The 11,204-nt window shown below is 55.2% G+C and overlaps 1 protein-coding gene across 1 annotated transcript; it reads left to right on the top strand.

The window, feature by feature from the left end:
* Positions 1–6,707: 6,707 nt before the first annotated feature.
* Positions 6,708–10,529, top strand: CYB561 (cytochrome b561). The gene is made up of 5 exons (XM_077780330.1): positions 6,708–6,924; positions 7,850–7,948; positions 8,225–8,328; positions 8,822–8,979; positions 9,197–10,529. The coding sequence occupies exons 1-5, from the start codon at positions 6,720–6,722 to the stop codon at positions 9,387–9,389; spliced, it is 759 nt and encodes a 252-aa protein (XP_077636456.1). The 5' UTR covers positions 6,708–6,719; the 3' UTR covers positions 9,390–10,529.
* Positions 10,530–11,204: the final 675 nt, after the last annotated feature.

Below are 11,204 nucleotides of genomic sequence, written 5' to 3'. Positions count from 1 at the left end.
AGGTATTGGTGGAGAAAGCCACCCCAGTTCCGGGGGTTTCTGCCCAGTGGGGGACGGAGAGTGGACAGAAGGGGCGTGTGGGTTTATGAGAGAGGGTAGTGCTGCCATCTGGCTCTCCGTGGCCCCAAAAGCCTCTCGTGTCAATCACTTCTGATGTGCGACTCTTCCCAACGTGCTATTAGGACCCGATTTAGTTTTTGTTAGACTCTTACTTGATTGAGTGCCTACCATGTGGCAGGCACTTTGCTAAGTGCTGTTACATATTTATCCCACTTAATTTTTGCCGGGCCGTGAATAATAAGGTGGGACTTGATATCCTCTATCTTGTGGATGAGGAAGCAGGCTCAGAGAGCTGGACTGGACTTGACCAGGAGCACACAGTCAGATACAGTGGGGCTGACTTTAAAAATACATCCGTTTGACCAGAGCTGCATTTGTGCGCTGTAGACACTTTTGCCTTGCTAGGACCCTTCTTCCATTAAAAATAATAATAGTTTTATAAAAAACCCTGTATTTTACAATTGTGTTGGTATAGAAACCAATATAATCCGGGCCGGATTAAAAATTAAAATATTTTCTTCAACACTAAATTTACTTTTCCTTCTAATTTTAGCAGAAATCATAACATTTTTTGTGGGTCCCTACAAGTATTTGGGAACCTTGGCACCAAGCCCGCTGTACCTAATGGAGAACTGGGCTTTGCTTTCTTACTTCAGGCTACTTGGGGCCCTGCCTGACAGCCCAACCTTCATTTTGCCTTCTCTTCCATCACATTCTAGGGCATTCTAGGGCAATTGAGTCTTCCCCTCCACCCCACTCACTTAGATCTTAGAAAAGATCTAACCTCCGTCCCCAGTATAATTGTGTAACCCAATTAAAACCCTGCTGTGGCCAAGGAGGGCTGTAGCCCAGCCAGGCTGCGGCCAGGCCAGGCTGCCTGCTTCCAGGCTCTAGGACGTGGGCAGTGTCTGGTCCTCATAATGAGATTAGGCCTGGTGGCCTTTTAATGAAACCGTGGGCATGAGGAGAGTGATTTTCAGCACGTTCAACCCCTGCGGGTACCTCTCCTGTCCCTGTTTGATTGCATTAAGTGGAGTCTCACTGCAAGTGCGTGTGGGAGGGGAGGGGTGACTGTCACAGCCCAAAGTTCCAGAAGCTACCAGAGCTGTCACCCCCATCTTGTGCTCTGCCAGGAAGGAGGGTGGCTGTGTAAGGGGCTCTGAGGGCTAGAAGAGCCTCCTCTGCTTCCAAAACTCTGGTCTGCCCGGCAGAAGAGACTTTTGGGTTGGAGAGTGGCAGCTTCAAGGCCCTTGACACTGCTGCCCACACTTCTGCTCTGGGAACAAAGGTGGCCCGGCGTTCTGGGGAGCTAATCCCGTTGGGAGGGAAGAGAGCGTTCTCACTGTCTGGTGTGGGAAACGAAGGGGCCCGATTCAAAGGTATTTGCTTGCTGGGGAGTGAATCTCTCAACTCCTTTCAAGGTTTGCACATGCAAAATGTGTTTGTGGACGGGCCAGATTCCAAGCAGAGTGAGATGTGTTCCCTAGAAGCTAGGGAAGGAATCTGGATTTTCCACGCTTGGAACATTTTGACTACGGGGTCACCTGTAGGTAAGGCACAGACAGGCCTGCCTGAGGTGCTTAGTGTGAGCTTTCCTGCTTCCCTCATACTTGGGCTGAAATCACCTTCACGTTGGAAGGGGGAGTGGGGGAGACGGCTTGGTCCTCCATGGTTCCAAAGGTCATCCTTTATGGCTTCCTCCTGGTTGTCCCATTACCCTTATGCCTAGTTCCCCAGGACAGATGGGGCTGGAGAGCTGCCTTGGGAGCAGCTGACATGCAGATCTCATGGAGCAGCTGGTTGTCCCTCCTGCCACCCCATCCCATCCTGCTTCCTTTTCTCCCAGGAGAGCTCACAGGGAACACCGGTGCTTGGTGCTGTGGTGGCCTTAAAGCGCCTTAGGAGCATGGTCTCCTGAGGGGTGAGGGGCACAGGAGGATTGGCATGGGACAGGGAGAGACCTCCTTGGAGCTCTGTTTCAAAAGCAACTTCTGGGGCGCCTGGGTGGCTCAGTCAGTTAAACGTCCGACTTCGGTTCAGGTCATGATCTTGCGGTTCGTGGGTTCGAGCCCCGCGTCGGGCTCTATGCTGACAGCTGGCTCAGAGCCTGGAGCCTGCTTCGGATTCTGTGTCTCCCTTTCTCTGACCCTCCCCTGCTCATGCTGTCTCTCTCTCTCTCCCAGAAATAAATAAAACATTAAAAAAATTAAAAAAAAAAAGCAACTTCTTTGGCAAATGCCCATTCAGATCCTTGAATGGCTTCAGTATTTGGAGAGCATGAGAGCTCCACCCTAGCTTCTAGGCAAAGCCACCCCGCCACCAGCCAGCCAGCTGTTCAGGGAGTGCCACATCGATGTATTAAAGTGGGGAAAACTGTCTTCTGTGTGTATAGTGGAAAGTGCTCTCTTCTTACCATAGCGGTATGGTGAAGGTTCCGTGAGGGAATGCTGAACACACAGTAGGGGCTTGCAGTCTGCTGCAAGGCCCCTGGTGTCCCCCCAACATGAGCGGACACCCCCACTCTGCCACGGTGGGTGCAAACAGCATCAGCGGTCTGCCTTCCCGAGGAGTTCAGGGTGGGACTGTACGGTGTAGAGTGGCAAAGCCGCCTGTTCGGTCACCTCGCTGCTCCAAAGTGTGATTTCTTTTCAGTGCCACCAGCCACTTCTCCAGTTCGCGTGGACACTGACTGACATCCTACAGTTTAACTCCATCCTGACACTGTCTACCTGGAGACAGCAGGTTAAGGGTTCAGGCCCACGAGACTGCCCCCACTTCAGAGGCCAGTCACAAACCCAGTTTGGCATATGTGCTTCTAACCCACCTGCTGTAGATAAGAAGGTCCCATGGCCTTCTCATGTTCAGTTAATTTGCTAAAGCAGCTCATAGAGCTCAGAGAGACATTTCACTTATTAGGTTTATTACAAAAGGATGTGACTCAGGAACAGCCAGATCGAAGAGGTAGATAGGGCGAGGTCTGGAAGGGTCCAGAGCACAGGAGCCTCCTTCCCCAGGGAACTAGGGTAGCGTCCTCCCCTGGAAGCTCCTTTTGAATTTTAATGGAGGCTTCAGCACAGAGACAGGGTTGATTAGATCATTGGCTATTGGCGATTGAACAAATCTGCTGCCCTCTCCCTCCCTAGAGGTTGAGGGGTAGAACCCANTATCTAGGTGCTCATTAAAATAAAAGAAGACAGAGTTAGGGCTTTCCTGGGAAATTTTAAGAGTTTTAGGAGTTTAGGAGCTCCATCCAATATATATATTTAAAAATCTTTTTTCCATATTTATTTTTTGAGAGCGAGAGAGATAGAGCATGAGGAGCACAGAGGAGGAGGCACACAGAGAGAGGAAGACACAGAACCCAAGGCAGGCTCCAGGCTCTCAGCCGACAGCACAGAGCTGGACACGGGGCTCGAACCCATAGACTGTGAGATCAGGACCTGAGCTGAAGTCGGATGCTTAACTGATTAAGCCACCCAGGTGCCCCCATCCTACATATTTCTTATAAGTCACAACATCACAGCCCTGAAGAGAACCTTGCCTTGGTTTCCATCTGCCTCCTTAGGAGACTGGCTGGGAGGGAAACATGCTGCCTCTGGCTTGCCCGGCCGCGGAGTACCTCTGAGATCCAGAGGCCATGATCCCTTTGTGGCCCTGAACTCCCACTGCTGTCCTTGGTTAGTCTGCTGGGCAGGGAGAGGGTGTGGCAGGTCTACCAGCAGCAGAGCACGTTCCTTCTGTTCTTCCTAATTCGGAGCTAATCAGATTCTGACTGTGCCCCGGGCTCTCTGGGGATAAATCTAATAAAGGCGGGGAGGACGGAGAACAAGTGACCCAAGGACAGCCTCTCTCTGTTCAGTAGATTTTTCCTGTTAGAGTTAAGGCAGGGGAATAGATCCCCAGGAGACCCAAGGAAGAGTAGGAAGCATTCCCTGCCTTGAGGAGCTCGCTCTGCACGTTAGCAGACAGGCACAGGTGAACTTCGCGGCAGGCAGACCTCCGACAGGGTGAGTGGGCTCCAGGCCAGGCTTGGGGATGCAGAGGAGGGGACAGAGAAGAAAGAAATGTCCCTTTCAGGTCGTGGGGCAGGTGGAGGGAGGGGAGGGTGAGTGGTGGGGAGCCGGAAGACAGGCGCAGGGAGTGAGGTGGAGGGTGTTGTGAGAACCCACGAAGCTGAGCTGAGTGGACTTGGTGGGAAGATGTGGGGCTGCAGGTGGAAACTGAGTTAGGATCATGTTTTGTGAGTGTTGCCATTTCACCGGCAGGCAAGCGTTGGGCCCCATTTGCACAAGGTGGGGTGACATGAGTTGGGGAACTGGCCTTGTCCTTGTCCCTGGCCCATATGGCAGATTAGAAGGGGTACAGAGATCGGGGCAGAAGCTCCATGCTCTGGCTGGGATGTTGGCAATGAAGATGGCCAGGAGGGAAGTGATGGCGGGCGACCCTGGGGAGAACCCCGAGGATCGGTGGCCTGTCTGTGGAGGGTGTCGGCGCTGGGACAAGGAAGGCAGTCGCACGGACCACCTGTGAGGTCAGGAGAGGATTCGGTTATGAAGACTGGGCAGATGAATTGACTAGGGACGTGCGGAGGAGTTTGAAGTGTTTGTGGGTGTTGGTAGAGATGTATGGTGGGTAGCTGGAAATGGGGTTTGTATTTGGGGGAGAGCACAAAACTGGCCCTAGATGTGGGAGCTGCCTTGTGTAAAGGTCACAGATACAGACAAAGGCAAGAGTTTCAGAAATAAGGGTTCATTGTCTGCCATGGCTTCTGGAAACAGGTGTTCCCACCTGCCATGGGAGTGTGCTTGGAAGATCATTTGATAAAACATCAAAAACCTGAAAGAAAATACAGCCTTTCTGCAGGATTCCATTTCTCCACTTAGGAATTACTGAGACATGTGTGCGAAGATGATCACATAGTGTGGCTTATTCAGTGAAAAGCTGGAAGCTAGCTAAATGTTGAACAGCGAGGACTGGGACTTGGTTAAAGCGTGAACTGCTGTACGGTGCAGTCCTGTGATGTCATTGAGACAATGGCGTCAGTGTATATTCGTGGGCACGAAAAGATACACCGAATCTACGATTAAGTTAAAAAAGCAGGTTAGAAATTGGTATGATTCTGTTTTTATAAAAGAATGTATATGTTTCTAGAAAAAAGGGATGTAAGGACACACATGAAAATGCTGATTACTTGTAAATTTTTTCCTTTTCATGTTAATCTGTATCTTACTGTGGGAAGTATGTATTAGTAATACTCTCTACTGCCGCCAACATTTTTTAATTGTGAAGTTGCCAAAATTTGTCAGTTGTGGCAGAGAGACCTAGGGGTAAAAAGACCTCCCCAATTACTGGTAGAAGACCAGGCTGACTGGACACTAGTTCTTGAGTTGTACAGGGTGGAGGGAGAGCACGTGCTGGGTGTTAGAGGAAGACCCAGAGCCTGTTAGGCCATGTCTCTGCCCATCTGTCATTCTCTGAAATGTTTCCACTGCTGCCTAGAAAGCCCGGGACACTGGGGGCATGGGACCCCGCAGCACCGAGGCAGGCGGAGGGACGAGGCCATCCTTGTTCATCACCAGCCTTGTGCCCTGGCTGCCTCTCCTGCCTGGGCGTGTGGGCCAGGCCTGGGCTCTGGGTCTGGAGAACCATAGGATTCAGGGGGAAGAGCTGGCACGAAGGCCATCCTGACCCCTGGGGAGGCTAGCATGGGGATGCACTTGGCAGAGGAGCCAGGAACTGTACTCAACACACACATGCACACACACACACACACACACACACACACACAGATAAACACATGCACGCACACATACACAGTCCCCTGAGCAAGGCTTTCCCAAGCCTCCTGGAACTGCCATTTTCTTATCTGGGGCATGGGGACAGTAACTGCCTGCTTTACTGTCCCATACAGGATGGTTGTGAGTTACATGATGTGTATCAAACACCCCATGGGCTCTGAATGCCAAGGTGCTACTCCCTGTCCTGAGCGGGGCTGGGGGTGGGGTGGGGTGGGGTGCGGACCCACACTGCCCTGAGCGTGGGGGAGGAAGCTGTGGCAGGTGTGCAGGCTGTGTGGCTCCTCCTGTTCCCCACAGTCGTCATTGTCAGGCAAAGTGGGGTCAGAGCAAGGGGGCGGCTGCGGGGGCTGCGCCCAGGCCCCTGGACAGGGCAGAGTTCCTCCTCCTCTAGGCCACATGGGGCCACATGCTGGGTCCATGGGTGCAGGGAAGTAGGCTTTCTCGTTCTCTCTGGATGTATTTGTGACCCATCTGGAGAATAAACTGTGACTAACTGTACCTTCAAGGGATTTTCTCACTTCTCTGAACCTCCACTGTGAGCCCCACCTGAGAAAAGCCAGGGTCTTGGGAAACAGAATGCAAGGCACCGACGTGGCCCCCCCTGCTCCCACCAGAATTTGGAGGACCTTCTGCGCCCTCACTGCATCTCATGGCCAGGTGCCGGCCTGTCTGTCTCTGGGGGAAGTGGGGCACTTCTGCTGAGCTGCACTTGAGACTCAGGATGGAGGGCACTGCTTTAACACAGGGGCCGGGAGAGGGGGGTGGAGGGGGGTAGTGGGCATCGGGAGGCAGGGGAGGAAGCCTCTACGGGCGGTGGGCGGCTCTGAGCTTTGCTATCTTCCCTCCAGCAGCTGCCTCAGCATGGAGAGCCCTGCCGGAGTGGCGGCCACCCCCAGGGCGCTGCCTTACTACGTGGCTTTCTCCCAGCTGCTGGGCCTGACTGCGGTGGCCACGACTGGAGCCTGGCTTGGTCTGTACAGGGGTGGCATCGCCTGGGAGGGTGCCCTGCAGTTTAATGTGCATCCCCTCTGCATGGTCATAGGCCTGATCTTCCTACAGGGAGCCGGTAAGTCCCGCCCTTGCTCCTGGAACTGCTCTTGAGAGGGGCGGTTTGCAGGAACCCTCTCATCCCTGGGGTCTCCTACACTTAGACACATCTAAGATTCTAGAAAAAGACAGGAAGGAAGCTGGCTTGGGGCCTGGGAACACCAGGCATCCAAATCCAGGGGCCTGAGGTTTGTGGAGCATCCAAGGATGTGCATGCTGCTTAGAGCAGGCAGCCCAGGGTCTGGGCTGCGAGCTGAGGCTGGCTTCTGCAGGGGTGGTTTGAAATTGGAAGAAAGAGGGTGAGTGTGTGAGTGTGTGTCGGGGGAATGTTGGCCTTGGCGGAGACACAACTCCTCCCTGGGGTAGGAGTAAGGCTGTGCTTGGCCCCCTCGCTGCCTTTTGTGTGGCCTTGTCTGGTAACAAGCAAGCTGGGTCTGTATCTGTTTGACCCATTCTTCCTAGAGCTGGTCCTGGTGACAGCCACTCCCCAGCAGCAGATCCCTAAGAGGCATTCCCTGTGCCACCTGGCCCCATCTGGCTCAGCCCGATGAGGGGTTAGCTTGGGAATTGGGTTCCCCACCTAGGGAGCTTGCCTGTGAAAGGTAGTGAGTATCTGCTCAGGTTTGACACTGGACTATCTGAGGATCATCAGAGCCAAGAGGCAAACTCAGAAGCTTGTTGACACCTCAGTGTGACCGCATGATGAAATTAGAACACAGCCCGGAGCACACAGCACACTTGATAAGAAAGTGGTGGTGGCAGGGATGTTAGGGCACACTCACCCGCGGGTCCCCCGCCGGGCCCCATGGAGCCCGATTTCTGTCCCATGGCCTGTGGCCGGGGTGCCTTGCCAAGCCCTGATGCAGATCACCTCTGCCAGCCCCGCTGTCTCCTCGCTGCCCGTGGCAGGCGGGCCTGACGTTCCCTTTCTCACTCCCTGTAAGCCCTGCTGGTTTACCGCGTCTTCAGGAATGAGACCAAACGCACAACCAAAGTTCTGCACGGACTGCTGCACGTCTTCGCGTTCATCATCGCCCTGGTGGGTGAGTTCCTGGGCGCGGCTTCCCATTTCCCTCACCTCTGCTTCTCACCTGGGGAGGTAGCTGCTTGACACCTCTCGTCTCCACTGCAGTTCTGTTTTGGTTCCTTCCCCCTCCCCCCTCCCCCGAAGGCATCCTCAGCTGGGACACTGGGTGCTGGCAGCCCTCGAGCTGGGACCAGATCCCAGAAGTCCCGGCTAGTTGGGTTTCCCTTGGGTCACCTCACCCGCTTCCCTCCCCATGAGCCCTGTCCTCACACGGCCCCTCCTTCCGGCCCAGGCCTGGTGGCGGTGTTCGACTACCACAGGGGGAAGGGCTACGCTGACCTGTACAGCCTGCACAGCTGGTGTGGCATCCTCACGTTTGTTCTCTACTTTGTGCAGGTGGGTGGTTCAGCGCCACCGGGGTGGTGGGCGAGGGGAGGGCGTGGACGAGACCACGGCAGGGCTGCATGTGCCACACAAGGGCCCACTGTCCCGGGCGTGTGCCTGAAAGTGAAGGAGGTGCTTTAGCACAGTTGGATCTGCTTTCAGATCCTGAAATGGGTACGAAAGCCAGGATCTCCCAGGCGAGGGTGCCTGAGACCCAGGCTGCCTTCCAGCTGACGCGGCACATGTGTTTGGTCACCGGCCCGGGCTTCCAAGTGCACGAGCACGATGAACTGAGATAGGCCTCGAGCGCCAGGGCCAGGACCTTTCCCATAAGTGTACTGCTTCCCCTGCCCCTGCTCTTGAGATGAAGAAAGCCACGTGGGTGGATGGAGGGCTTCCTACACTGCGTGTGGATGCAGCCTGTCTGGGGCGTCGAGTCCTTGGGCTGCTCAGACCGATGGCTGGCCCGGTCTCCGGCACCACCTTGCCTTGCCTTTCCTTGTAGTGGCTTGTGGGCTTTAGCTTCTTCCTGTTCCCTGGAGCTTCGTTTTCTCTGCGGAGCCGCTACCGCCCGCAGCACATCTTCTTTGGCGCCACCATCTTCCTCCTCGCTGTGGGCACAGCCCTGCTGGGCCTGAAGGAGGCGCTGCTGTTTAAACTTGGGTGAGTGTCCTGTGCCACCATGGCCTTTGGAGATGGACCTCTGCCTTCTGAGCCAGCTCTGTGAGGAGTTAGCGAAGCAGTGGTCTTCCTCTCCGGGTGGGGGACGGGTAGGGCTGGGACTGGAAGACCGTGCCGGCTTTCTGGCCTGGGTGTGAATGGCATTTGGGCCTGATGGTGACCCCTCGGGTGGCTTTTCCCTTCCATCCAAACCCTGCAGGGCCAAGTACAGCACGTTTGAGCCTGAGGGCGTCCTGGGCAACGTGCTGGGCTTGCTGCTGGCCGGCTTTGGCGTGACTGTGCTCTACATCTTGACCCGCACGGACTGGAAGCGGCCACCCCAGGCCGAGGAACAAGCTCTCTCCATGGACTTCAAGACGCTGACCGAGGGCGACAGCCCTGGCTCCCAGTGACGGCCTGCTCTTGTCCACGGGGAGGGCCTGGCTGTCCTGGGGGGTTCTGCCAGGCGTCTGTGGCGCGCCCTGCCGAGGCCGTCTTCGGGATCGGCGGCTCCCGGGGAGGGCTTGGCGGTGTGGGTAGGGACCGTGGGGGCAGCGTTCCCCTTGGAATGCTGGTTCCTGGGGTTCAGGGCTTGGCCGCCTCTGCTTTCTTCTCCTCGCTGCTGCTTTAGAGTCTTGTTAGTCACGCACAGATCCCTGCCCCTGTTGTCACTGTCACCCCCTCAAATCAAGAAGCTTCGGGTAGGATTTCGGGTGGTCAGTCCTGGTCACAAAGGCACAGATCCCTGAAGGAGATGCAGAGTGGCTCTCCCCTTGAGGCAGCGGATGCTGGGCCGAGTCCAGTGGCTGCAAAGAGCACAAAGCTGTGGGAGAAACTGGGGCTTAGTGACAGGCCTGGCACGGCCAAGACTTGCTTTGTGTAACACTGAATTCAAACCAGGAGTCTCACTAGTCTGAATAACACGGTGGTGTGAATGGGCCCAGTCTTTGGCAGCGGAGCAAGTGATATTATGTGTTAACTATGTTGGTGTTCAGAGCAGGGTTCCCCAGGAGAGGGGAGGGACCGGCCCCTGGGAAGCTCTGGAGAAGTGGCTTCGGCCCAGCTGTGCTCTTGGCCTCCCCTTTCTTCGGTCCTCAGCCCCAAGACGCTGTGCTGGGAGAGGGAGAGGGCGCAGGACCGAGACAAACTGTACTTGGCGCCGACAGAAGAGGAAGGGCCCCCCCCCCTCCGTTGGTGGGCTGGCCACTCCCTGCAGGGGCCCCTGGTGTCCCTGCCTTCACAGGCTGGCTTAGGTGCTGCTCTGGCTCTGACCTGAGGCCGAGGGCACAAATCTCTGTTTTTTTTTTTTTAAAAACAAAAAACTGCCCTGTTGCCCTCGTCCCCCTTCAGCGGGGAAGGCCGGGCCGCCTGCTTCTGTCCAGGAGGAAAGCCTCATCCCCTTACCTGGGCCCGTCTTTGCAGGAGGTTGGGATGGAGTTGGAATCCGGTTAATCCCCCCCAGCTGCATAAGTGTGTTATGCTGCCGCCTGAGTCACTCTTTGGCTTCAGTCTGGCAGTAACGTGATTAGAGCATTGACCTTGTGTTTCCTGGACTTGGCGAATGCTCTNGCTGGCTTAGGTGCTGCTCTGGCTCTGACCTGAGGCCGAGGGCACAAATCTTTTTTTTTTTTTTTTTTAAAAACAAAAAACTGCCCTGTTGCCCTCGTCCCCCTTCAGCGGGGAAGGCCGGGCCGCCTGCTTCTGTCCAGGAGGAAAGCCTCATCCCCTTACCTGGGCCCGTCTTTGCAGGAGGTTGGGATGGAGTTGGAATCCGGTTAATCCCCCCCAGCTGCATAAGTGTGTTATGCTGCCGCCTGAGTCACTCTTTGGCTTCAGTCTGGCAGTAACGTGATTAGAGCATTGACCTTGTGTTTCCTGGACTTGGCGAATGCTCTCTTCTTGTTTTCCTCATTTTCTGGGCTTTGAGGAACATGACACAGTTTGAAACAGACACAGCTTACTTCAGTGAAGAAATGAATGAGATTTCTAAACTGACTATTGTTCCAAAGACGGTTGCCTTCTTCTCTCCGAACCGCTGCCTTAGAGAAAGGCGCTGGCCTCCTCTGATGCTCAGATTTCTCATGCTCAACTTTGCCACGGGCCCTGCCTCTGGCGACGCAAGTTCTCCAAGCAGGTGCCTGCGGGTCCGGCGCCCTCCAGCAGGGCTGCTCAGCACCCACCCCCCTCCCCGCCAGCCCCTCCCCACGTCCCCACCTCCACTGCAGCTT

Source organism: Crocuta crocuta, unplaced genomic scaffold, assembly GCF_008692635.1.
Source record: "Crocuta crocuta isolate KB4526 unplaced genomic scaffold, BGI_CrCroc_1.0 scaffold288, whole genome shotgun sequence".
Taxonomy (NCBI): domain Eukaryota; kingdom Metazoa; phylum Chordata; class Mammalia; order Carnivora; family Hyaenidae; genus Crocuta; species Crocuta crocuta.
This window is presented reverse-complemented; position numbering and strand designations above follow the sequence as displayed.

Coding starts and splice junctions, on each gene's coding strand:
- CYB561 (XM_077780330.1), top strand. CDS start 6,720: ATGGAGAGCCCTGCCGGAGTGGCGGCCACCCCCAGGGCGCTGCCTTAC. Junction 7,949..8,224: donor GTTCATCATCGCCCTGGTGG/GTGAGTTCCTGG, acceptor CTTCCGGCCCAG/GCCTGGTGGCGGTGTTCGAC. Junction 8,329..8,821: donor TTGTTCTCTACTTTGTGCAG/GTGGGTGGTTCA, acceptor CTTTCCTTGTAG/TGGCTTGTGGGCTTTAGCTT.